General features: G+C 40.6%; 1 protein-coding gene across 3 annotated transcripts in view; it reads right to left on the bottom strand.

Annotated features, from left to right (window-relative positions):
- Positions 1-27,591, bottom strand: part of JAK1 (Janus kinase 1) — a 110,205-nt gene that overhangs the window by 40,421 nt on the left and 42,193 nt on the right. Inside the window, exons 2-4 of one of the 3 annotated variants that reach the window (XM_038415024.1) lie at positions 8,400-8,479; positions 5,584-5,782; positions 2,805-2,928 (exon numbers count right to left, since the gene is read on the bottom strand). In XM_038415024.1, the coding sequence (XP_038270952.1) occupies positions 2,805-2,928; positions 5,584-5,782; positions 8,400-8,405 (329 nt within the window). In that variant the 5' untranslated portion in view covers positions 8,406-8,479. The remainder of the gene's footprint in view (positions 1-2,804; positions 2,929-5,583; positions 5,783-8,399; positions 8,480-27,591) is intronic. The other 2 variants (XM_038415025.2, XM_038415026.2) reach the window with 2 other exon arrangements.

Raw genomic sequence — 27,591 nt, 5'->3', positions numbered from 1 at the left:
TAAAATTCCTAGAATTGCGATTTTCTTATGTTATATAGAATATGATACAAATAAATATAAATTAAGCTCTTCCTTTAAAAAGAAGAAACTACACATCAGAAATATTACAGAACACTATCAGGGAAAATTGCCCTGAGTTCCTACTGTACCGAGAAAACATCAAGGTTCTTCTGGTATGTGGTTGACCTGATTGATCTCTTGAAGTAAATAAGAGCAACTAATATTGAGACAATTAGATTCCCAAGAGCTTCTCGCAGCAATTCAAGTCACTCAATTCCATTATCATCTGGTTTATCTACTGCATTTAATAACAACAGTTTAAACCTCAGATTAGTTTACATTAAGATATTAGCACTGCTTATAGAAAAGGCCTGTCAATGGGAACAGACCAGATTATAGTAATCTTGTGTTTTTCTAACATGCATACATATCACTAAAATTATTCTCTGAAAAGCCAAGACCTATTTGTTCATTACAGACAATCATTTCCCTCAATAACATACATTTCCTTTCCCTCAAACTTCTCCAATTAGAAAAGCAACTGTGACATGGTACAGATTTATTCAGGATTAGAATTCCTTAAACTTAAAAAAACCAACCAAACAAAAAAAAACGAGGAGTCCTTGTGGCACCTTAGAGACTAACAAATTTATTTGGGAATAAGCTTTTGTGGGCTAGAACCCACTTCATCAGATGCATGGTGTGGAAAATACAGTAAGCAGGTATAAATACACAGCACATGTTAGTCTCTAAGGTGCCACGAGGACACCTGGTTGTTTTTACTGATACAAACTAACACAGCTACCCCACTTAAACTTCAAAGAGTCAAACTGTCAAAGGGGCCTTATCCTGGCCTGCATTTACATTACCAATGTGTGCACTTTTCTCCATGCAGGTGAAGTGGCCTGTGTGTGCAGATTTTTCTTGGAACAATGGAAGTTTGCACATGTAAATTCTATCACCACTATGTGCATGTGACAATTTATGAAGCATAAGTGCAAATATTCAGACAAGTACTTAAATATGCAACATCGCACACAAACAAATTACAACCAATTTTTTCCCAATCTCAAGATGAATCCAAAAGATTGTGGTTTTGATTTTAGTAAAATGACAAGTTAAACAGGAAATGTTGGTATATAAATTTATGTTCTTAAGAAATGTGCCTAGTGGAGCTAACAGGGACCCAACTATTTGGAAAATGCCAGAATGACCAAACATTCTGGAAAAATTTATTCCTCAAGATAAAACTTGTTCTCTAGATTGTAATGAAGGTTCTTCATTTTCAGGTTTTTTTAAAGATTTCCCAGGAATTTATCAGGGTTTATTACAAATATTTAAAAACAGATACAACTCAGTACAAAAATTAACTGTGCAGTTTTCTGGGGAAATATCACTCTTGTTTCCTGTTTTTGTTTTTATGCAACTTTCCAAAAAACCCTTATGTTCTGTTGGATACAGTTTTTTGTTTTGTTTTTTTTCAACCCATTTTAACAGGAAAAGGCATTAACTAACTTTAATTTGCTTTGAATGATAATAACTATTGTGCTATCATGTAAAGCCGGTAATGTGTATGTAATATGTATGAGATTGCCAACAACATGTACACCAGCACTTGGGTCATTCCAGTAATTCTGACCCAGCTCCCCGTACTGGAAGGAGACACGGAGGCTCAGTAACCTGGTTTCCAAGCTGCCCTCTCTTCTTCTGGAGGGAGGAGCCAGGTCTGAGGAGTTCCAGCACTTACAAAATTCAAATTATATGTAAAACAAAATAATGACTTTCGTAACACCTAGGAACTTTTCTGCAAAAGCAGGTAAAAACTGAAATTGAAGGGCCTCATTTTCAACGTACAGGATGTTGAATAGTAACTGTATTGGTACAGGAGGGGAAACAATTAACATGAAAACAACAGGGAAGAAAAATGAATGGGATCTGAACTAGAATTTCTACCAGATCCAAAGGGGAAGAAATCCTTCCCTAGGCTGCAAAGTAATGGTGAAACTGCTCCCCAATAGCTCCTACAGCCGCATGCACTTTCCTTTTTAAGAGGGAAAGGAGAGGAATGGTTGGTGTATCCATGGAGTCACAGGTCCACCAGCCCGCAGGCGCTGTGGCTCAGGAATTGCCAATAAAGTACAACCTGATGATGTACAGATCCCTTGCACAGAGTTGTATATTTTCCTTGTGCTCTCTCCCATCCCACCATGGAATTGCACCAGTTCCCCTTGGATCTGAGAGTGAGTGTTCAAAAGCACTGGCATGACTTTGCTCCCATTTAAGTTGATGGGAATCCAATGGGACTCAAGCTAAGCCAATGCTGAATGATTTTGACAACCTCACCCTGTGTAGGGGGAGACACAGAATTTGGCCCTTAACTTTTCAGTGCCTCAGTTTCTCAGTGTATACAACAGGAATAACAGTATTTTCCTACCTCACAGGGATATTTTGTGAAGCTAAATTCATTAATAGTTGCATTTGGAACACCTCAGATGGAAAGTGATACAGAAATGCAGAATATTACGATATGACCATGGTTCTCAGCCATTTGCATTGTGAATTTTCAGTTAGTCCAGTCACTTACAGCTTTGTGGTTTGGGGTTGTTTTAAGGTTATCTAGCAAATGCACACATTCTGGAGACCTTTTCAGCCTTTCCTGTTGTTAAACTCTCAACTTTGCTGTGAAGTGGTTTTTTTGTTTTAAACTGAGTTCAGCTCTAAGGGTTACACTAGCCACACAATTCTTGGAAAAAAATGCACACTGGAATCTTGAAATAATCCATCGTTCATTTGTCCCAACATACCTCATGCGATAATGGAGCCGGAGTGCTGTTTTGTCATCTATTTTGAAGACATGGTTCGGTGCATACCAGAGTTTTTTACTCTCCTCAAATAGTGCAAAGAGATTGTGGCACAATGGAGATACAGCTATTAAAAAGAAAAAATAAATTAATGAATTCACAAACTGAAATCTGAACTGCACTTTCGACAGCGCACAGGAGAGGGGGTGTACTACTTAAACTGTGGAAAATTTTGTGATTTGGTTCTTAGGTTTGTTTTGCTAAAACCAAAAACATGCCCTTTCCTTCAGTTGAAGGGCAGGAAAGCAAGTGATGTCACTGTCCCATCTGAGTTTACTAATCCATCACAGGGTTTTCCAACAAAACACTACTGTTGACTTGCTGTTTCTATGTTGTTTGTTTTTAATGAAACAAAATACAACAAAAACAGGTTACAGTGTCTTCACAGGGATGAAGCCATCTAATTTCTCTGTTTTGGGTTTCCTTGTCAATAAAAGAAGAGAGCACTATCTGGCAGCATATACATCACAGGGGCCCTGTACAGGAAGGCATCTTTACTTAGGACAGCACCGAAGCACATGCTTAAGTGTTTCCTGAATCAGGGCCAAATCCTGAGCTTCTTGCTCAGTTTTTACTGAATCCATTCTCAAATAAATACTTTCTTAATTCCAAAAATATTGAGAAAAATAAATACTGACTATGCCAATTGTACAATTATATACTGTGGGGCAGGATACTCGCTGCTCTCTCATGTAATCCAGCAGCACTGGAGGCCTATTGATGGTATATCACCATATCACTCATTTACAACAGAGACTAGCTTCAGAGCCTTACTGAAAGGAATTAAAACAAATAGGACTTTTGGACCTATAAATCAAGTATCTCCTATGGGCCTAGCTAGCATAAAAGAAGGTGGAAGGAGGTTCCATTAGGAAAACCTTGCTCCTTCAATCACACTTTGAAGATTTTGCAACTCTAACTAGATGCGGTTAGAAATTAGACATCAGAAGTTACTTGCAATGGACAGTGTGTGTGTTAGAATAAATACACAGAGAGGCATTTGACAGCTTTTAACCTATTAACATAAATAATAAATGGATTTAAGTATCTGCTGTAATTTATCATAAATGATTTTCATTAGCAGCCAAATTGAATATATATTTGATGAAGTTTGACCATGAGATTTCCCTTACCGCCATTCTGAAGAAAGGGTAGAGTAAGTGGGTGAAACAGAGCAGGAGGGCACTAGATGTCTCAACCCCAAAAGGTGGGGGGGAACCCAACCTTTTTTTATTTTGAAGTTTCAGGAAGTTGTGTACAGACTTAGTCATAAATAAGAGCCTGATTAAAGGGCCTGAATCTCCCCTCATATCAAAGTATGTCAGAAATAACTCAGCAGAAGACACTGGAATGTAAAACTGGTGTAAGCAAAAAGATAATCGGGCCCTAGTTACATAGGTCCCATTTCATCAAAGCACTTTAATATGGGCTTAAATTTCATTGACTTCAATGGCTTACTCATCTGTTTCAGTATTTTGGTGAACTGAGACCATAGTGGAAGACACTGATACACTTTTTGTTGCAAATTTCTATATAACTTGAATTGTGCTTAATTCTAATCTCACTTTACAGTACACTAGTATTGTACACACCAATGACCATACACATGGAAGTGAGAGATGAGGGTGGGAAAACCAAGTAACACGGTGAGATAAGTATCAGGGAGACTAGGGAATGGTTATTTTCCCAGTTAGCCCAACTGCCATCTTCTGAATCTATGTGCTTTGGTACTGCAGAAAGCGTTTCTTAACAGGTTTTCCAACTGGTATAGATTCATAGATACTAAGGTCAGAAGGGACCATTCTGATCATCTAGTCCGACCTCCTGCATAGCGCAGGCCACAGAATCTCACCCACCCACTCCTACAAAAAACCTCACCTATGTCTGAGCTATTGAAGTCCTTAAATCATGGTTTAAAGACTTCAAGGAGCAGAGAAGCCTCCCTCAAGTCACCCATGCCCCATGCTACAGAGGAAGGCAAAAAACCTCCAGGGCCTCTCCAATCTGCCCTGGAGGAAAATTCCTTCCCGACCCCAAATATGGCGATCAGCTAAACCCTGAGCATATGGGCAAGATTCACCAGCCAGATACCCAGGAAAGAATTTTCTGTAGTAACTCAGATCCCATCCATCTAATATCCCATCTCAGGGGATTTGGCCTATTTACCCTGAATATTTAAAGATCAATTACTTACCAAAATCCCATTATCCCATCATACCATCTCCTCCATAAACTTATCGAGTAGAATCTTAAAACCAGATAGATCTTTTGCCCCCACTGCTTCCCTTGGGAGGCTATTCCAAAACTTCACTCCTCTGATGGTTAGAAACCTTCGTCTAATTTCAAGTCTAAATGTTACACTGAAAATAGCCTTGTTTAACTGTGTAATAGGATATCTCTTGAAAGGCAGCCTAATCATGCTCAGGTTAAAGTCAATGATAAATGAAGTGTCAGTACTGGAGTGGAGGGTCATGGCTTTTTGCCATTCCTCTAGGATCCGTGGATTCTAGGTAGAGAATCAAGAGCTCTTCTGCAGAGGAAAGTCTCATTCTCCCTTCTCCCCATTAAATAATCAAAAAAGAATTCCACAAGAGGACCCTTAAAGTTTTCTAGCCCTGACCCTACCCCATGAGTATTTTTGCATGACCAGAGAGGGATGAATTTATTTATGATACATTTTGTCTTAGTAATTCAGAACATAGCTGAATACTGCAACACTCACAGCACTTCTGGGCAGCTTCAATGCACAGGTTTTCTGCTGTATACTCGCCACTGCTGTACCGAATGGGAGGCTTCTCTTGCAAATAGAATAATATTTCCAATCCTTGCTCTTGAGCTTCTGTGGTCACTTCGCTCTTTTTTGAGTTTCTCAGTTTTGCGCAGAAAGCCATGGCTTTGCAATCTTCTTTTACGTTTAGATACTACATTCAGAGAGGAAACAAATTCACAGAAAAAACATGATGACAAGTTTGCTATTTCACTCAAAGCTGAAGCCACATTCAGGTCTCAGGCTGGGGTGCTAAGATCGAAGTTTTTATTCAGGCCCCACAAGTGAAAATTATTTCAGTAACCCTTCACATAAGTAGGCTTCTGAATATAATTATGGTTTCTCAACCTTTTCAGTTTGGTAATCCCTTATTAAAATATAAGTAATAATAATGTAGCAATGGCAACAATGCTCCTGCCTCACATGTCCACCTACATTGAAATTTTGGCCACCACAAAGTTATTCTGGAAATTTTATTTACTTTGTTTTAGAATTGTAATAAAATTCCCAATGTCTTGCAACACCCCCATTCCCAATTACTTTTAGTAACACCAACCTGGGATCACAACCTACCAGCTAAAAAATAACATAATTAATTTTTAGTCAATTTCTTTCAGGCATCTACCTTGCTTTTTCAGCTGAATATGTTAAAAGCAGCTAGAGCAACTAAATGTTTGTAACACACTTTTCTTAACTAAAATGAACACTTGCTTTTTCCACCCCTCAAAATGTAACATTAGCACTAAACAGTTTTAATACAATGTCCTTTAAAACTGGAATGTGCTACATATGCATATGACAAAATCAGAAATAGCACCTTGCATTACGAATATTGTTTGGAAGGAAATCGCAATAGTAGAGTTAGACTAGAGGAGGTTTTGGAATTAATTGAGAAACTTAACTGTAACAAGTCACTGGGACCAGATAGCATTCACCAAGAGTTCTGAAAGAACTCAAATGTGAAATTGCGGAACTATTAACTATGGTTTGTAACCTGTCCTTTAAATCAGCTTCTGTACCCAATGACTGGAAAATAGCTAATGTAATGCCAATATTTGAAAAGGATCACCTCTAAAGGTGATCCAGGCAATTACAGACCGGAAAGTCTAACATTAGTACCAGGCAAATTAGTTGAAAAAATAGTAAAGAATAAAATTGTCAGACACATAGAAGAACATAAATTGTTGGGCAAAAGTCAACATGGTTTCTGTAAAGGGAAATCATGTCTTACTAATCTCTTAGAGTTCTTTGAAGGCGTCAACAAACATGTGGACAAGGCTGCTTTGAGCAGGGGGTTGGACTAGATGATCTTCTGAGGTCCCTTCCAACCCTGATATTCTATGATTCTATGACATCCAGTGGACATAGTGTACTTAGACACTTAGACACATAGTGTCTTAGACACATAGTGTACTTAGCCTTTGACAAGGTCCCTCACCAAAGGCTCTTATGTAAATTAAGTTGTCATGGGATAAGAGGGAAGATCCTTTCATGGATTGAGAACTGGTTAAAAGACAGGGAACAAAGGGTAGGAATAAATGGTAAATTTTCAGAATGGAGAGGGGTAACTAGTGGTGTTCCCCAAGGGTCAGTCCTAGCACCAATCCTATTCAACCTATTCATAAATAATCTGGAGAAGGGGTAAACAGTGAGGTGGCAAAGTTTGCAAGTGCTACTAAACTGCTCAAGATAGTTAAGATCAAAGCAGACCGTGAAGAACTTCAAAAAGATCTCACAAAACTAAGTGATTGGGCAACAAAATGGCAAATGAAATTTAACGTGGATAAATGTGAAGTAATGCACATTGGAAAAAAATAACCCCAACTATACATACAATATGATGGGGGCTAATGTAGCTACAACTAATCAGGAGAAAGATCTTGGAGTCATCATGGATAGTTCTCTGAAGACGTCCACGCAGTGTGCAGCGGCAGTCAAAAAAGCAAACGGGATGTTAGGAATCATTAAAAAAGGAACAGAGAATATTTTATTGCCCTTATATAAATCCATGGTACGCCCGCATCTTGAATACTGCGTATAGATGTGGTCCCCTCATCTCAAAAAAGATATACTGGCTTTAGAAAAGGTTCAGAAAAGGGCAATTAATATGATTAGGGGTTTGGAATGGGTCCCATATGAAGAGAGATTAAAGAGGCTAGGACTTTTCAGCTTGGAAAAGAGGAGACTAAGGGGCGATATGATAGAGGGCTATAAAATCATGTGTGGTGTAGAGAAAGTGAGTAAGGAAAAGTTATTTACTTGTTCCCATAATATAAGAACTAGGGGCCACCAAATGAAATTAATGGGGTAGCAGGTTTAAAACAAATAAAAGGAAGTTCTTCACACCGTCAACCTGTGGTACTCCTTGCCTCAGGAGGTTGTGAAGGTTAGGACGACAACAGGGTTTAAAAGAGAACTGGATAAATTCATGGAGGTTAAAAGTCCATTAATGGCTATCAGCCAGGATGGGTAAGGAATAGTGTCTCTAGCCTCTGTTTGTCAGAGAGTGGAGAGGGACGGCAGGAGAGAGATCACTGATCATTACCTGTTAGGCTTACTCCCTCTGGGGCACCTGGCACTGGCCACTGTCGGTAGACAGGATACTGGCCCGGATGGACCTTTGGTCTGACCCTGTATGGCCATTCTTATGTTCTTATGACTGGCAAAGAACCCAGGTTTTATTGTGGGGGGAGTTCTAAATGAAGTCTAATTTCATTACAGATGAAAGCCAAAAAATATAGCCTCCATAAGTATTTCATAGAAAAACACACCTGCATTTATCTGAATGTCTGGTCTTCCAAAACAGTAGAATGGATTTTCTTCAAACTTTCCAGAAGCAATTCAACCCTGTCTGGGAACAAGGAAGAAATGTCAACTCAAAATGGAGCTGTTTTGAGAAGTTCTATAAGCCATATAATATATGGACATTCAATCAACTGCATTCAATGGGAATCTTTCTACTAACTTCAATGTGCTTTGCATCAGGCCTTTCGAATGAAAGTTCCATCTCAAATGTAACTACTAAAAACCAGCAAGGAGCATATCCAAGACATTTTGTGGACCCGGAGCTCCCATTAGAGCCCATGGGAGCTCTGGTTGCACTGACTAACCATTTACAAAACCAAAAACCAGGGGACACTGCCTCATCTCTTATTTATTATTTGTATTTTGGTGGCACCCAAAATGTTCTTGATGCTGTCCATTCTTCCTTTCTCTGAAGAGTCTAATATTCAAGCAGGATTTTCTCTTATGCTCCACCCTCCTTAGTGTGTTTTTTAAGCCAGTCTTTTCTCTTTTTGATCTCTCCACAAGAGATTTCAACTCGATCCTTATCTCTCTTCTTCTGTCTCTATTATCACTTTTCCTTCTTTAGGGTGTTCTGATTTCACTTCTTCTTCTTGCTTTTTTTAACCTTCCCCTCCAATCATAACCCTTCTCTCTTCTTCTTTCAACCTAGTACTGACATGAAAAAAATTGCAAAGGTTTCCCCATCCATTTTTCTCCCATTCCTCAAAATCTGCCTTTTTTCTCTCCCCCTTACACTTTCAGTTCTTATCCTCTTCTCCGGTTTTCCCTATCTCCAGTCTCTACAGTTTTCCTCCCCCAGGTCTCCTTTCCTTTTCCTTCTTATCAAGTTATTCTCTTCAAGAAAAAAATCCTTCTCCAGTTCTCACTGGACTCCTATCACCCTTTCTTCCAGTTGCAATCTGGGATCCTCTCCTGCATTGTGAAGAAGCCTGTAGATCATGGAGCTGTTCTTCAGAAAAAAATTCAACTGTGCAGCACTTAAAACATCAGAGAGGTGACTAATGTGTACTGAGAGAGAAGGGAAACCGGTGCTGGTGCTGCTGCTGCAGGGAAGCCTGCATCATAGCAGCCCCAGTAGGACAGGTGACTAAAGGTGGGATTCACAAGAGAGACACTGCTATGCTCAGCACGGCAGCACCTAACCTGTAGGCATCCTTGCTGCCTAGTAGAGTTCACAACCCCCAGTTAGGTATCCAGACTCCCCATACAATGCATGGGAGAGTTCGGTGCCTGAGAAGGGGATTCACAAAAGCCAGCATGCAGAGCAGGGAGCTGCCTAAAATAGCCAATAGAAGGAGAAGCACTTTTAGGTGCCTAGCTCCACCCGGGATTCACAGTGATGAACCATCTCCTGGAGTTAGGTACCTAAAGCAGGTCAACACTTTTTCAAGAAACACCAAGGAAGCAGAGGTTCCCCCTTCCCCACTACCTTTAGCTGAGCAGTTAGAAAACTTACCCAGGAGGTGGGAGACCCAGATTCAAACCTCCTCCCTGCCTGATGGGGACCAGGGATTTGAACTTGGTCTCCCACCTCTTAGGTGAGTGCTCTCTAACCACTAGACTAGAGTATAAGGGGGTTCACCACCACACCACACCTCCTGCTCCCTTTCACTTGTGCAAGCTTTGATGGAAGGGGACGTTAGACATGTTCTAAGACTATCTACTGGAGCAGACGCAGCAGTGAAGACAGGTGTTCCCCCACTACTCTGCCACTCCCATGATTAAGATATCAAGCTCCTGGACAGTAACAGGACTTAGGCAGATGCATAAATGTCCAGTTGCTGAAATTTAGGCACCTTGGGGACTTTAACAGCAGAAACTTAGATGCCTAGTGAATTTATGGACTTACAGGGTTAGGTGGCAACTGAGCAGGGGCTTTGTGAATGCCAGTGGTGCCTAAAAAGAAAAGGAGTACTTGTGGCACCTTAGAGACTAACAAATTTATTTGAGCATAAGCTTTCGTGAGCTACAGCTCACTTCATCGGATGCATTTCGTGAGCTGTAGCTCACAAAAGCTTATGCTCAAATAAATGTGTTAGTCTCTAAGGTGCCACAAGTACTCCTTTTCTTTTTGCGAATACAGACTAACACGGCTGCTACTCTGAAACCATTCTTTTTGCTGTAGCGGTATTAGAGCTCAATCCTATACCTATACCAATCCACAGACTTTAATGTATCTTGGTATCCCTTATAGCTTAGTTCTGACACACACCTGAGCATGTCGGACATTCTATCTTGTGTATCTTCCTTTGTGTTTGGAAGTGGCTAGCAAATTTTGAATACTACCAAACATAAATATACAAAATGACAATGTACCAGACATTAGCAAGTAAATCACACGAACCTTACCATTCACAAACCTTATAAATTCCTAATTAGAGTTTCCAGACACATCCCTGACTAATAACAAGGTTTTGATAAGGGAAAATAAAGGAGAAGATTACTAGGATATGCAAAGAAGCCAATAATTTCTGCACAGAAAGATAGAATTTAAATGCAAGTATTTTAATATGGCAACTTACCTAATGATAAAGACTCCCTTTATGATAAGAGTCATTCATAACGGGAGCATACTCTATTTTAATATGTTTGTGAAGCCATAAAATTAAAAATTCTGACAAGCACATATATAATCAAGCATAAAAATTGTACCGCAGCTTTAAAATGTGAAAGGAAAATAAAAAGCCTACCCTGGCTTCTTGTAAATCTCATAATAAGTCAGACCTATTGCTTTTCAACACACTGCTCTTTTGCTACACTTAACTCATAACTCTTGTTTCCAATTATAGTAACAATTCCAGGAATACCAAAGAACAGTAAGTGCTCTTTCATTTACAATAAACTTCTGGGGACAATCCATGTCTGCTCAATAACTTAGCATTTATTACATAGTCTTCTTGATATTATTGCATTCAGTACCAAAATTCAATGTCTTGAAAGAAAAATGGAGTAAAATCACTTAAAATCCACACACTACATTTCAAGCTTCTTTTGTACGTCTTCATTAAGAATATGACGGTCATTGCTATAACAATTGTGTTATGTACACCAATACAATTAAAGAATTAAAACACTTTTGGGGTACATTTCAGATTAACTAAATGCCTCCCCACCACATGAAAGATAAAGATGCCAACCCTAACAGACAGTGCTGGGTCACTGGGGGTAGGGCTGGAGGATCAATGCTTTCTCCAACAGCACGCATGTTTTGTTAAGAGTAGCTGCTACTGGCAATCATAGTCCTAGGACTGGCTGGTAGCCAGCCCAGTAATGATGACTCTATATGCTGGTAGTGGCAGACCTTTTCTACTCCACCTCCTGCTATCTTACATGTAACTGTTCCAGTACACCACAATTGGTAGAGTTCTGATTCGGTAAAGACCAAGGTTTAGCTGCCGCTACTCCATTTCACTTTCACTATAGGATGCTACAGTCTTGACTGAGGAAGAACGTTGATTATAATCCTTTGACTGGAGGTGAGCATTCTGTGCCAAAAATTAAAAATTCTGCACCAAAGAAATAAAAATTCTGTGCACAATATTTTAAAATTCTGCAAAATTATGCAAATTTTATCTGTCAAATAAATGTGGAAGTTCTTTGTGCTGCATGCAGAGGCCCACCGTCTAAACAGTGCACACTAAGAAGAAATCGCACACATAGTGTCAGTCTTACTCTAGGTCTACTCTAAAGTCCTCCTCTCAAACTTTAAAACTATGGCCCAGCTATCTTAAAGATTGCCTCACTCTGCTCCCCAGAACATCTGCTATGCTTAGTGACTATAATGCTACCGGACATTTGTGATGTTCAGTGATAGGGTATTTCCAATGACAAGTTAATCATGTTTATGGAGACAGGCTGATAAACCGGCAGCTGCTAAAGAATCTCAAAGATGAAATGGAGCATAGCCACCACAAATAGTGGTTTTGCCAAGGTGTGTTTGTAATGACCCGAGGACCCCCTACTGGTGTGTTTTTTTTAAAATTAGACCCATTGTTTGGAGCCATTACTCAATCCATGAGCTCTACTTGCTTCACTTTTCATAGCCTATCTGAACTAGAACTGGGCTTAAGCCAACCAAAATTCAGCCCAAGGTCCAACCTTTTAGGCAGTTTTGATCCAAGGGGTAGATTAATCTCATTATAAATAACAGAAGAGAGCCACAATGTGTAGATGTAAATTACCCAAACATTTTGAGAGTTTTGTGTTTTTTAAATATTACCCTCTTGAAGGCTTCACAATTTTATATTAAGATTTCTTCTATGGTATTCCTACAATTTGTTAAAATATTTATCAAAGTCTGAAATAAAACCTACCATATTAAAAACCTAAAGCCAAGAAACCACCCAAAAGTAATATTTGAGCAACAACAACAAAAGTCATAACCCTTGCTACCAGCAGCATATGCAGAAGGAGTGTGTATGGGCATGATGGTAAGCCTTGGGATTTTTGCAAAATGGGACCCTAACGGTTAAAAAAATATAGACTTTCAAACAGACCCACGAATGCTTGCTGGAAAACTCCAACACACATTCCATTTAGAATCAAACTGGCTATGTCAATTTTTTCTGTACTTCTGATTTCTAACTTTTTATTACTACAAATACTTGTATGAAAATTTTCAGAGTAGCAGCTGTGTTAGTCTGTATCCACAAAAAGAAAAGAAAAGGATTTGTGGCACCTTAGAGCTAACCAATTTAAGGTGCCACAAGTCCTCCTTTTTCTTTTTGTATGAAAATTGTTTCTCAAGAGTTCATTGGCTTGTGCGGGCTATTTCGTCCCTATCTGAAAAATCTTATTTCTTTCTGTAGCTTAATAATCATTTTCACCCACCAGCTCTTTGTCAAGTCACAAATAGTAGATAATGGGCTATCTTCTACTCTGCTATAGTTACATACGTGTAAACTGTATGTGAATGGATTCCACAGGAGTAACAGAGGAGAATCCGACCACTTGACTACAGGTGTGGAATAAGAATGAGAAGCAGAAGTATTCTGAAAAACTGAAGTCATGTCTTTGTGCAGCAATACCTATAAAGGTAGCCAGCCAGTCAGGCAGTGGCACAGACAGCTACAGAAGCACAGGAGCCAGCAAACAGAGCTGTAAACAGGGGAGTTTGAGTGGGAGTTTGAAAGGGGAGTTTGTGTTGTGGTGCTTGTTTGGGGTTTGCTTTTGCTGGGGAGGGTGGTCTTTTTGGTGTGACTTGTGTTTCCCAGATTAACAGGATTTAGGTGGGAAGGCGATGACAGATATGGAGGCAGCTGTGGGAGTGACTCCTGTAGTGAAAGACACATTGAGGATGACTGGATGTAGAAGCTATGGTATGTACATGATCCTGGAGGGGGGACCTGGTAAGAGTTTTGTCTGCATGAAATGCCATCTGATAGAGCTGATGGAGGAAAAGATCCGAGGTTTGGAGATGCAGGTGGAAAGTCTCGTTGAGTTTAGGAAGGGGTTTGAGCAGATGATGGAGCAAAGATATGAGGTATCTGAAGGGAAAAGCTCAGACTCACAGATGGAAGCAGGGCTGGGGAATTTTGAGGGGAGACTGGGTGAGGAAAGTGGTCAGTGGAAGCATGTGACTAAAAGGACCAGGCAGAGGAAAAGATGGGCTAGTGAAGGAGAAATAGAGCTTAGGAACAGGTTTGCAGAGTTGGAAAATAAAGAAGAGGCTCAGCAGGTACTTGTTGAAGGTGGAAGGGTAAGGAAGAAGAGAAGAGAGGCAAGTCCTATAGGAAAAGCAGAAGAGTCAAGGGAGACTACACCAAATATGAGCCCCAAGAGGATACAGGATGGGTTGAAGAGGATTATAAGGGAAAATAGGAATGGAAAGAACTTGCAGCCAGAGGGAACAGGAGAGAGACTGGAGAATAGCACCGTCACCAGGAAAAGGCAGGTCTATGTGATCGGGGACTCTTTATTGAGAAAAATAGACAGGCCTGTAACTAGAGCTGATCCAGAGAATAGAAGGGTGTGCTGTCTTCGGGTGCTAAGATACGGGATGTAGACCTGAGGTTGAAAAGGATCCTAAAGGGAGCGGGAAAGAATCCCCTAATTATCCTTCATGTGGGAACAAATGATACGGCTAGATTCTTGCTGGAAAGTATTAAGGGAGACTATGCTAGGCTGGGGAAGACGCTTAAGGAAATTGAGGCTCAGGTGATCTTTAGTGGGATCCTTCCTGTTCCTAGAGAAGGGCAACAAAGGTGTGATAAGATTATGACTGTCAACAGATGGCTTAGGCAGTGGTGCTATAAGGAGGGCTTTGGGATGTATGGACACTGGGAGGCATTCACGGACAGAGGACAGTTCTCTCGGGATGGACTTCATCTGAGTAGGGAAGGAAATAGACTTCTAGGATCGAGGTTGGCACAACTGATAAAGAGAGCTTTAAACTAGGAATTAGGGGGAGATGGTTGGGAGATGTCCAGGTAATCACCACACCAGATTCTAGCATTGAGAGGGAAGAAGACGAAGAAAGAAAGGATACAGCCGTGGGTGGGAGAATGTATATAAGGAGCAAGGGCGGTGTGGATACTGGTCTAATAGGTTATACTGGCTGTAGAATGACTGTGCCTAATAGGGTACAAAATGTGAGCGAGGCCAAACAGCAAAAATTAAGATGTTTGTACACCAATGCGAGGAGCCTAGGTAACAAAATGGAGGAACTAGAGCTACTGGTGCAGGAAGTGAAACCAGATATTATAGGGATAACAGAAACATGGTGGAATAGTAGGCATGACTGGACTACAGGTATTGAAGGGTATGTGCTCTTTAGGAAAGACAGAAACAAAGGTAAAGGTGGTGGAGTAGCATTGTATATCAATGATGAGGTAGAATGTAAAGAAATAAGAAGCGATGCAATGGATAAGACAGAGTCCGTCTGGGCAAAAATTACATTGGGGAAGATAACTAGTAAAGCCTCTCCTACGATAGTGCTTGGGGTGTGCTATAGACCTCCGGGATCTAATTTGGATATGGATAGAGCCCTTTTTAATGTTTTTAATAAAGTAAATACTAATGGAAACTGCGTGATCATGGGAGACTTTAACTTCCCAGATATAGACTGGAGAACCAGTGCTAGTAATAATAATAGGGCTCAGATTTTCCTAGATGCGATAGCTGATGGATTCCTTCATCAAGTAGTTGCTGAACCGACTAGAGGGGATGCCATTTTAGATTTAATTTTGGTGAGTAGCGAGGAACTCTCAGAAGAAATGGTTGTAGGGGACAATCTTGGCTCAAGTGATCATGAGCTAATTCAGTTCAAACTAAATGGAAGGATTAACAAAAATAAATCTGCAACTAGAGTTTTTGATTTCAAAAGGACTGACTTTCAAAAATTAAGGAAATTAGTTAGGGAAGTGGATTGGACTGAAGAACTTATGGATCTAAAGGTAGAGGAGGCCTGGGATTACTTTAAATCAAAGTTGCAGAAGCTATCGGAAGCCTGTATCCCAAGAAAGGGGAAAAAATTCATAGGAAGGAGTTGTAGACCAAGCTGGATGAGCAAGCATCTTACAGAGGTGATTAAGAAGAAGCAGAAAGCATACAGGGAGTGGAAGATGGGAGGGTGATTAAGAAGAAGCAGAAAGCATACAGGGAGTGGAAGATGGGAGGGATCAGCAAGGAAAGCTACCTAATTGAGGTCAGAACATGTAGGGATAAAGTGAGAGAGGCTAAAAGTCGAGTAGAGTTGGACCTTGCGAAGGGAATTAAAACCAATCGTAAAAGGTTCTATAGCCATATAAATAAGAAGAAAACTAAGAAAGAAGAAGAGGGGCCGCTAAACACTGAGGATGGAGTGGAGGTTAAAGATAATCTAGGCATGGCCCAATATCTAAACAAATACTTTGCCTCAGCCTTTAATAAGGCTAAAGAGGATCTTAGGGATAATGGTAGCATGACAAATGGGAATGAGGATATGGAGGTAGATATTACCATATCTGAGATAGAAGCGAAACTGAAACAGCTTAATGGGACTAAATCGGGGGGCCCAGATAATCTTCATCCAAGAATATTAAAGGAATTGGCACCTGAAATTGCAAGCCCATTAGCAAGAATTTTTAATGAATCTGTAAACTCAGGAGTAGTACCGAATGATTGGAGAATTGCTAATATAGTTCCTATTTTTAAGAAAGGAAAAAAAAGTGATCCGGGTAACTACAGGCCAGTTAGTTTGACATCTGTAGTATGCAAGGTCCTGGAAAAAATTTTGAAGGAGAAATTAGTTAAGGACATTGAAGTCAATGGTAAATGGGACAAAATACAACATGGTTTTATAAAAGGTAGATCGTGCCAAACCAACCTAATCTCCTTTTTTGAAAAAGTAACAGATTTTTTAGATAAAGGAAATGCAGTGGATCTAATTTACCTAGATTTCAGTAAGGCATTTGATACCGTGCCACATGGGGAATTATTAGTTAAATTGGAGAAGATGGGGATCAATATGAACATCAAAAGGTGGATAAGGAATTGGTTAAAGGGGAGACTGCAACGGGTCCTACTGAAAGGCGAACTGTCAGGTTGGAGGGAGGTTACTAGTGGAGTTCCTCAGGGATCGGTTTTGGGCCAATCTTATTTAATCTTTTTATTACTGACCTTGGCACAAAAAGTGGGAGTGTGCTAATAAAGTTTGCAGATGATACAAAGCTGGGAGGTATTGCCAATTCGGAGAAGGATCGGGATATTATACAGGAGGATCTGGATGACCTTGTAAACTGGAGTAATAGTAATAGGATGAAATTTAATAGTGAGAAGTGTAAGGTTATGCATTTAGGGATTAATAACAAGAATTTTAGTTATAAGTTGGGGACGCATCAATTAGAAGTAACGGAAGAGGAGAAGGACCTTGGAGTATTGGTTGATCATAGGATGACTATGAGCTGCCAATGTGATATGGCTGTGAAAAAAGCTAATGCGGTTTTGGGATGCATCAGGAGAGGCATTTCCAGTAGGGATAAGGAGGTTTTAGTACCATTATACAAGGCACTGGTGAGACCTCACCTAGAATACTGTGCGCAGTTCTGGTCTCCCATGTTTAAAAAGGATGAATTCAAACTGGAGCAGGTACAGAGAAGGGCTACTAGGATGATCCGAGGAATGGAAAACTTGTCTTATGAAAGGAGACTTAAGGAGCTTGGCTTGTTTAGCCTAACTAAAAGAAGGTTGAGGGGAGATATGATTGCTCTCTATAAATATATCAGAGGGATAAATACAGGAGAGGGAGAGGAATTATTTAAGCTCAGCACCAATGTGGACACAAGAACAAATGGGTATAAACTGGCCACCAGGAAGTTTAGACTTGAAATTAGACGAAAGTTTCTAACCATCAGAGGAGTGAAATTTTGGAATAGCCTCCCAAGGGAAGCAGTGGGGGCAAAAGATCTATCTGGTTTTAAGATTCTACTCGATAAGTTTATGGAGGAGATGGTATGATGGGATAATGGGATTTTGGTAAGTAATTGATCTTTAAATATTCAGGGTAAATAGGACTAATCTCCTGAGATGGGATATTAGATGGATGGGATCTGAGTTACTACAGAAAATTCTTTCCTGGGTATCTGGCTGGTGAATCTTGCCCATATGCTCAGGGTTTAGCTGATCGCCATATTTGGAGTCGGGAAGGAATTTTCCTCCAGGGCAGATTGGAGAGGCCCTGGAGGTTTTTTGCCTTCCTCTGTAGCATGGGGCATGGGTGACTTGAGGGAGGCTTCTCTGCTCCTTGAAGTCTTTAAACCATGATTTAAGGACTTCAATAGCTCAGACATAGGTGAGGTTTTTTGTAGGAGTGGGTGGGTGAGATTCTGTGGCCTGCGCTGTGCAGGAGGTCGGATTAGATGATCAGAATGGTCCCTTCTGACTTTAGTATCTATGAATCTATGAATACAGTATGAGGAAAAGAAATACAGAAAACATAACTATTTATGTAATATTTTTGAGCAGAATGTTGTTTGAGAACTTTTCACGAAAGGTGACAAAGTAGAACTAGTCAGAAAATGGGTTTTCCTGCCAAAAGTTTAAACTTTTTGTTAAAAAACAATTTTTATTTTATTTATTTATTTATTTTTTACAAGAAGTCAAATTTTTCCATGGAAAGACAATACTTGTGGAAAACTATTTAATCAAAAACGGAAGTTTCCTTCGAAAAGCACTTTTGATGGAAAATTTTCAATAAGTCCTATAACCTGGTCACTTAGTTCCAGCCTAATGTGTAGCCACACGTTACATTTTGGGTTATCTTGAAGAATTTTAATGACAATATCTTATTACCACATGAATTATATGAAATTTAAATATGTTCAAAATTCTTACGGAATTTACTATTTTCTGCAATTGTGCTGCTTGCTCCTTAATTAGAAATAGCAAGAAGCATAGAATTACTCCAAAAAAGGTTAATGTAAATATTTATCCATTACTCTGTTTAAAAAAACAAACAAACTTAAGTTGGTCTACATGAACAGGTTACACCAGTTTAACCACATCTGTTTAGATCACTGATGCAACTTTTCTCATTCAGACAAGGCCATAGTGAAATTATGACATCCAAGAAGTAAAGGAACAAAAGAAAGGGATTCTAAATGCCAGACTTTTTAAAACTTCTTTGTTCGTGGTTTTTGAACTTTATTGGATTTTTGCTCTAGTAAGGTCCGGAGGCATTAACTCTAATGCTTAATGAACCTGATCTATTGGTTACAGATTTAACCCTTCCACATCTTCAATTGAGTTGTGAGATCTTCCACCAAGAAGTCCATCAGCAAAACCAGGGAAGATCAGACTTGACATTCCTTATATTTCTAAGGCAAAAAGCAAAAACATCCACCCCACTACCCGCTGGTTTATGTTTTTATTTTTTAAAAAGCCTTTCAAGCCTTCTATATACAAAAAGGGCATAACACCAATGTTTTTAAAATTCTTTGCAGATCTCTTCTTGAACCAGAAACAAGAAGCCAATGGATTTATTAAAAGGAATGGAGTTGGAAATTAATGGAAAGCTTAGGCCTTGCCTACATTAGACTTCTGTTGGCATAGATATGTTGATCAGGAGTGCGAGGTGATGTGATCCCTGACCAATACAGCTGTCCCAGCAGAAGCCCCTATTGCAGGTTCAGTTAATACCAGCAAAATTGCACTTTACGGGTATGGCTTGTTTTGCTTGGGGGATGATGGAATATGCTATACTTAAAAAGCACAGTTCTGTCAACATAAATTGCATCCACACTAGGAGTTCTGCCAGTATAATATACTGCTATTCCGAGTCCAATAAAGAGCTAGCCTACCCAAAGAGGGGTGCTACCCACTGCCCATATGCCCACTGCTCACCTCACACACACCCCCTGCCTCCAGTGTCCCTCCTCACTCCCCCTCCTGCCACTTGCCTCCTGTGTCCCTCCTCACTCCCCCACTCACCTCCTTACTCCCCCGTTCGCAGCCCTACCCCCCCTGCCTTCCTTGTCACCCTGCTGCTGGCTCACTGCTCACCTCCCTACTCCTCCACTAGGGCCCATCTTGCCACTAGCCTCATCATCCTTCCCAGTCCCCCATCTGCCCACCTCCTCACTCCCCCTATTACAACACAGAATACAAAGTATAAAGTATTCACTTTACATTCTTTTTTATTACAAATATTTGCATGGTAAAAATGATAAACAAAAGAAATAGTATTTTTCAATTCACTTCATGCAAGTACTGTAGTGCAATCTCTTTATTGTGAAAGTGTAACTTACAAATGTAGATTTTTTGTGTGTTACATAACCGCACTCACAAACAAAGCAATGTAAAACTTTAGTGCCTACAAGTCCATTCAATCCTACATCTTGTTCAACAAACTGCTAAGACAAACAAGTTTGTTTACATTTACGGGAGATTCTGCTGCCTGATTCTTATTTACTATGTCACCTGAAAGTGAGAGCAGGCATTTACATGGCACTTTTGTAGCCAGCATTGCAAGGTATTTACGTGCCAGATATGCTAAACTTTCGTACACCCCTTCATGTTTCGGACAGCATTCCAGAGGACTTGCTTCCATGCTGATGATGCTCATTAAAAAAAATGCATTAATTAAATTTGTGACTGAACTCCGTGGGGGAGAATTGTATGTTTCCTGTTCTGTTTTACCTGCATTCTGCCATATATTTCATGTTATAGCAGTCTCAGATGATGACCCAGTACATGTTCGTTTTAAGAACACTTTCACAGCAGATTTGATAAATTACAAAGAAGGCTCAATGAGATTTCTAAAGATAGCTATATCACTCAACCCAAGGTTTAAGAATCTGAAGTGCTGTTCAAAATCTGAGAGGGACGAGATGTGGAGCATGCTTTCAGAAGTCTTAAAAGAGCAACACTCTGATGCGGAAACTACAGAACCCGAAACACCAAAAAAGAAAATCAACCTTCTGCTGGTGGCACCTGATGGTTCGCTCTGCTTTGGATCATTATCAAGCAGAACCCGTCATCAGCATGGACGCACGCATTCTAGAATGGTGGCTGAAGCATGAAGGGACATATGAATCTTTAGGGCATCTGGCATGTAAATATCTTGTGGCGCCGGCTAAAACAGTGCTATGAGAACGCCTGTTCTCACTTTCAGGTGACACTGTAAATAAAACGTGGGCAAAATTATCTCCTGCAAATTGTAACCAAACTTGTTTGTCTGCATGATTGGCTGAAGTAGGACTGAGTGGACATGTAGGCGCTAAAGTTTTAAATTGTTTTATTTTTGAATGCAGTTATTTTTTATACATAATTCTACATTTTTAAGTTCAATTTTCAAGATAAAGAGATTGCACTACAGTACTTGTATTAGGTAAATTAAAAAATACTATTTCTTTTGTTTTTTACAGTGCAAATATTTGTAATCAAACATAATAATATAAAGCGAGCACTGTACACTTTGCATTCTCTGTTGTAATTGAAATCAATATATTTGAAAATGTAGAAAACATTCACAAATATTTAAATAAATGGTATTCTATTATTTTGTATTCGTGCAATTAATTTGTTTAAATCGCTTGACAGCCCTACTTTTATTGGTCCAACTTTTGTTGTACAAGAGACAAGCTTTCAAGCTACACAGAGCTGTTCTTCAGGTCAGGGATATTTGATTGTCATAGAAAATATACATTGGATTAAGAGTTTGTGAACCATGCCATGAATTTGTAGACTAACATATAACAAGGGAGGCAAAGAAGCTAACGTTTAGCACAACTTCCCCTAAGTAATTACAGTGTTAGGCACTGTACATTCAAAGCAGGTCAAGGAGTCCTACTTATTACACTCTACCTTTTTCTCAGTTTTTTAAAAACAATCTAATATAGAACTCATTACAATCAACTGCTATAGGGAAGCTCACTAAAGTCCCAAACTAATACAATGCAACTCAATGGACTTTCACATCACTAAGTGGATTCCACTGTACTAATCCTCTGGGCTATATATGAATATACCCAAAACAGCCTAAGATCACAAAGACCTTAACTAAACAAGGGACATTCTTTTCAAAACCAAAAACCCATGGTATTCAGATCATATCCATGTCCAAGAGTCCATAGATTTACTCTTGAGGTTACAGAAAAGAGAAAAGCATTAGTTCAGGGTCCCTCTCCTCCAGACTGTCCAACTCCTTTTCTGACCCTTCTGTGTCACGGTTCAAGTTTCCATGTCTCAAGCTCATTATTAGCTTTGCTGGCCTGCCAGGTACAGTAATTGAATAATTTGAAATCTCCTGCTGTTTGACTCAGCCATGGGACAATTCATATTTGTACATGGGGAGTGGGAGGGATATTTCTTTCCAACAACATTCCCAAAACAGCATTAAAGGTATATTAATGTTGCAAAGTCACACACCCAAAGGTTAGGAAATGGCAGCAGTAAGGCTGCCTGTGCAACCTTAATTCAGCCCTCTTGTGTATATGCCTTATGATATGGTCTTTAATTACATAATCACATTGTATTTTCCCCCAGGACCCCTGCCTCATTTAGTGCCAGGATGGACTGTGCTTTTTGAATGAGCATAGGGTGCCCAGATTAAACGGACAAAATATCAGGACACAGGGGGGAAAAAAAAAACACACCAGAGCGGCCAAAGCCGCAATATTTGGACAAATGGCATCCTGACCGTGCATCGGTCAGGACGCTGGACAAAGAACTAAATATCGGGACAAGCCCGATTTTATCAGGATGTCCGGTCACCCTAAATGAGCAGCTATTCAATAGTATGTTTTATATTCATTGTGCAATATGCCCTCATGCCTTATTTCCTGCATACTATTCAAACTCTGCTCTGCATACATAATCATAATTTCCTCTGGGCCTTTCTATGGCACTCATTTGGAGAAATGGCTGACCCATGTTTGCTGAAATTTTCTAAAACAAATCAGCCTGAGGCAGACACCCTGGAAAATTTCAGCCCAAACTGTTAAAGTCTGGCAAAGTTCTAAGCAACTGAAAACAGGATTTTACAATGGGATACATCTGGCAGCCTTAACTAGAGGCAATGCTACCTGCACTGCATATGAGCAAATAGACACATTTCCAGTTTTAACAACCTAATCCTGCAAAAAGGATTTTCTCATATGGAGTCTGAGTTCAGTCGGGCATGATGACCTGCACTGACTGACTGGGGCCATATTCAATATTATATGGGCTCAGTTTCCTTGAGTGAACTGAGTGATGTCCACTTCCTATCCCTTTTCAGATGATTTCAACAGCTTCTTTGAACCTAGTTACATGTCATCTTTTTATGAAGATCTTTTCCTAGCTTACTTGGATATCCAAGCAAAGGTCACTTTTTTTTGTTTAACTGTCCTATTTGTAACTAGCATTCTCCTCACAGATACACACCCCTCTACCTCACACTAGGCATATTTTCTGTCTTTCCTAGCTGAAATTCTTTAGATGCTAACTAGGCTTCCATTGCCTTGGCTGGTAGGATCAAGGTAGTTACCAGCAATTTTTCATAACCTGTTTCTAGGACACAAATTTAAAGAGTCCATATCTGAATCTGCCTTCCTTATCCACACTTTCCAATCTATCAGTAATTTCAAATGACATAACACAATTCCTGGGCAGATACTATCTAATTCATCATATTCTCATAAAGTGTTCAGTCAATATTGAGCACTTTCCCATGTTGAGGCAGTTTAAGAGAACCACTATGACATAACTGAAACCTGCACTTTAGTACTAGTCTCCTTAGATGCAAATAGGCATAAATACTTAAATACCAAGATGACAGACACCTTAGAAATAAGAGAGACATTTGTACACTTGTATACTCATCATGAAGCCAATGCACCAAACACTAGCCTATAGCCTTAAGGGCAAGGGGACCAGGGGCCAGCCTGTTTAAATGATCAGACCGAGTTGGAGAGAAAACAGGTGTGATCCCTGTTAAGGGCAGACTCAGCTCAGTGGGAGATTTGCACAAGGGAGGGTGGCTCTTGTGACTAGTCCTGGAGCAGAGAGAGGTAAAGAGTGAAGGGCCTCTGGGCCCCTGCCTTTGTGTAGATCAGGGGACTAGTTTTGTTTTGTGTTACTTTGTATGGGGTTTTCATATGAACTGTACCCCGAGGGAATAAACTGTTCCCCAACGGAAGGGTTTGGGAGAGACCTGGGCATAGCATCATGTCAGTGAAAAGAATTAAACCCAACCTTTCACAAGTCAAACATTTTAAACAGAGTTTACTTTGACGAGGCTTTCTTCCGGCAACTAACAGAAGTTACTAGATCGCAGGCCCTGGTTCTCATGGGAGACTTCAATCACCCTGATATCTGCTGGGAGAGCAATACAGCAGCGCACAGACAATCCAAGAAGTTTTTGGAAAGTGTAGGAGAAAATTTCCTGGTGCAAGTGCTGGAGGAACCAACTAGGGGCAGAGCTCTTCTTCACCTGCTGCTCACAAACCGGGAACAATTAGTAGGGGAAGCAAAAGTGGATGGGAACCTGGGAGGCACTGACCATGACAGTTCAGGATCCTGACACAAGGAAGAAAGGAGAGCAGCAGAATATGGACCCTGGATTTCAGAAAAGCAGACTTTGACTCCCTCAGGGAACTGATGGGCAGGATCCCCTGGGAGAATAACATGAGGGGGAAAGGCATCCAGGAGAGCTGGCTGTATTTTAAAGAATTCTTATTGAGGTTACAGGAACAAACCATCCTGATGTGTAGAAAGAATAGTAAATATGGCAGGTGACCAGCTTGGCTTAACAGTGAAATCCTTGCTGATCTTAAACACAAAAAAGAAGCTTACAAGAAGGGGAAGATTGGACAAATGACCAGGGAGGAGTATAAAAATATTGCTTAGGCATGCAGGAGTGAAAGCAGGAAGGCCAAATCACACTTGGAGTTGCAGCTAGCACGAGATGTTAGGAGTAACAAGAAGGGTTTCTTCAGGTATATTAAAAACAAGAAGAAAGTCAAGGAAAGTGTGGGCCCCTTACTGAATGAGGGAGGCAATATAGTGACAGAGGATGTGGAAAAAGCTAATGTACTCAATGGATTTTTTTGCCTCTGTCTTCACGAACAAGGTCAGCTCCCAGACAACTGCATTGAACAGCACAGCATGGGGAGGAGGTGACCAGCTCTCTGTGGAGAAAGAAGTGGTTCGGGACTATTTAGAAAAGCTGGATGAGCACAAGTCCATGGGACCGGATGCACTGCATCCGAGAGTGCTAAAAGAGTTGGCGGATGTGATTGCAGAGCCACTGGCCATTAGCTTTGAAAACTCATGGCGATCGCGGGAGGTCCCGGACAACTGGAAAAAGGCTATTGTAGTGCCCATCTTTAAAAAAGGAAAGGAGGAGGATCCAGGGACCTACAGACCAGTCAGCCTCACCTCAGTCCCTGGAAAAATCATGGAGCAGGTCCTCAAGGAATCAATTCTGAAGCACTTAGAGGAGAGGAAAGTGATCAGGAACAGTCGGCATGGATTCACCAAGGGCAAGTCATGCCTGACTAATCTAATTGCCTTCTATGACGAGATAACTGGCTCTGTGGATGAGACGAAAGCAGTGGACATGTTATTCCTGACTTTAGCATAGCTTTTGATACCGTCTCCCACAGTATTCTTGCCAGCAAGTTAAAGAAGTATGGGCTGGATGAATGGACTATAAGGTGGATAGAAAGCTGGCTAGATTGTTGGGCTCAGCTGGTAATGACCAATGGCTCCATGTCTAGTTGGCAGCTGGTATCAAGCGGAGTGCCCCAAGGGTCGGTCCTGGGGCCGGTTTTGTTCAATATCTTCATTAATGATCTGGAGGATGGCGTGGACTGCACCCTCAGCAAGTTTGCAGATGACACTAAACTTGGAGGAATGGTAGATACGCTGGAGGGTAGAGATAAGATACAGAGGGATCTAGACAAGTTAGAGGATTGGGCCAAAAGAAATCTGATGAGGTTCAACAAGGACAAGTGCAGAGTCCTGCACTTAGGAAGGAAGAATCCCATGCACCGTTATAGACTAGGGACTGAATGGCTAGGCAGCAGTTCTGCAGAAGAGGACCTAAGGGTTACAGTGGATGAGAAGCTGGATATGAACAGTGTGCCCTTCTTGCCAAGAAGGCTAACAGCATTTTGGGCGGTATAAGTAGGGGCATTACCAGCAGATAGAGGGACGTGATCGTTCCCCTCTATTCGGCATTGGTGAGGCCTCATCTGGAGTACTGTGTCCAGTTTTGGGCCCCACACTACAAGAAGGATGTGGAAAAATTGGAAAGCGTCCAGCGGAGGGCAACAAAAATGATTAGGGGACAGGAACACATAACTTATGAGGAGAGGCTCAGGGAACTGGGATTGTTTAGTCTGCAGAAGAGAAGAATGAGGGGGGACTTGATAGCTGCTTGAACTACCTGAAAGGGGGTTCCAAAGAGGATGGATCTACACTGTTCTCAGTGGTACCAGATGACAGAACAAGGAGTAATGGTCTCAAGTTGCAATGGGGGAGGTTTAGATTGGATATTAGGAAAAACTTTTTCACTAGGAGGGTAGTGAAGCACTGGTATGCATTACCTAGGGAGGTGGTGGAATCTCCTTCCTTAGAGATTTTTAAGGTCAGGCTTGACAAAGCCCTGGCTGGGATGATTTAGTTGGGGATTGGTCCTGCTTTGAGCAGGGGGTTGGACTAGATGACCTCCTGAGGTCCCTTCCAACCCTCATATTCTATGATTCTACTGTACATGCTGGATGCTAATAAGACTGAAGGGGGATTCCAGGCTGAAAAGATTTGCAGGGACAAGAAGCTTTTAGCTTGCATAGGATAGAGTGTATGGTTCATTTTCCCTTAACTTTTAATCTCTTTCTTCTTTTATTTTCTCTGCCCTTCCCCTCAGCCTATGTCACCTTTCTCTTCCTACTCTTCTCCTTTCTCACTGTAGTTTTTTCACCTTTCACATGAGTTATGGAACGACAGTGGCAATGAGCCATGTCACTTTCCCAGCAATGAAGCAGCTCTTTAGGAAACCCAGCCTCTTCCTGGTGGTGGACTGCTGATTTAAGGGGCTTCCTCGAGTTTAGTTCAGAAGCAGAGAAGGTGACAGCAGTATAAGTATTCATCTCAACAATAGAGATCATCAAGAAGTAGGGAAATTATTCATTGTGGTATGCACATCAAAATCCATGCTGTATTGGACAGTTATCTTAGAAAGGCCCCTGTGGGAGCATTGGCTAAAGTATGGTATAGTATCTGTAAAAGAAGCAGAGAACTGGAGAGGGGTAGGTGGGAATTAGAGATTGCTATGGAAACAGATCTATTAAAATCTATTCCCAAACCCCAGAAAAGAAACACTACAGGACATGACTGGTTTCTTTTTCATGTGTTTGGAATATTAAAAGGTTGACTTTGGGACTAATCCAACTACCATTAAACTTAACAAAAAAGACTACCACTGACTTCAATGGGAATTGTAGTAGCCCCTTAATATCTAAAGTCTGAAGTGTCTAGACTCTCTGAAACTGCAGGTTGAAATACCAGCAGCGTTGGCTCGCACTTTTTCCCCTTCTGAAGTAAATAACATTGCATGAAATTCATTGTATTGTGCACCTACTTGCCATCTCTCCCAATTTAGTGCCCCAGCAATTTGCCAGAGCTATGGTAAAGTTTCAGAGTCTCCTTCTCCCCTCCTCCAGGAAACAACTAGTATTCAAGCTACTTTGCTTC

The sequence above is a fragment of the Dermochelys coriacea genome, chromosome 8, assembly GCF_009764565.3.
Source record: "Dermochelys coriacea isolate rDerCor1 chromosome 8, rDerCor1.pri.v4, whole genome shotgun sequence".
NCBI lineage: Eukaryota > Metazoa > Chordata > Testudines > Dermochelyidae > Dermochelys > Dermochelys coriacea.
The sequence above is the reverse complement of the archived record's forward strand: the minus strand, read 5'-3'. Positions and strand labels throughout refer to the sequence as shown.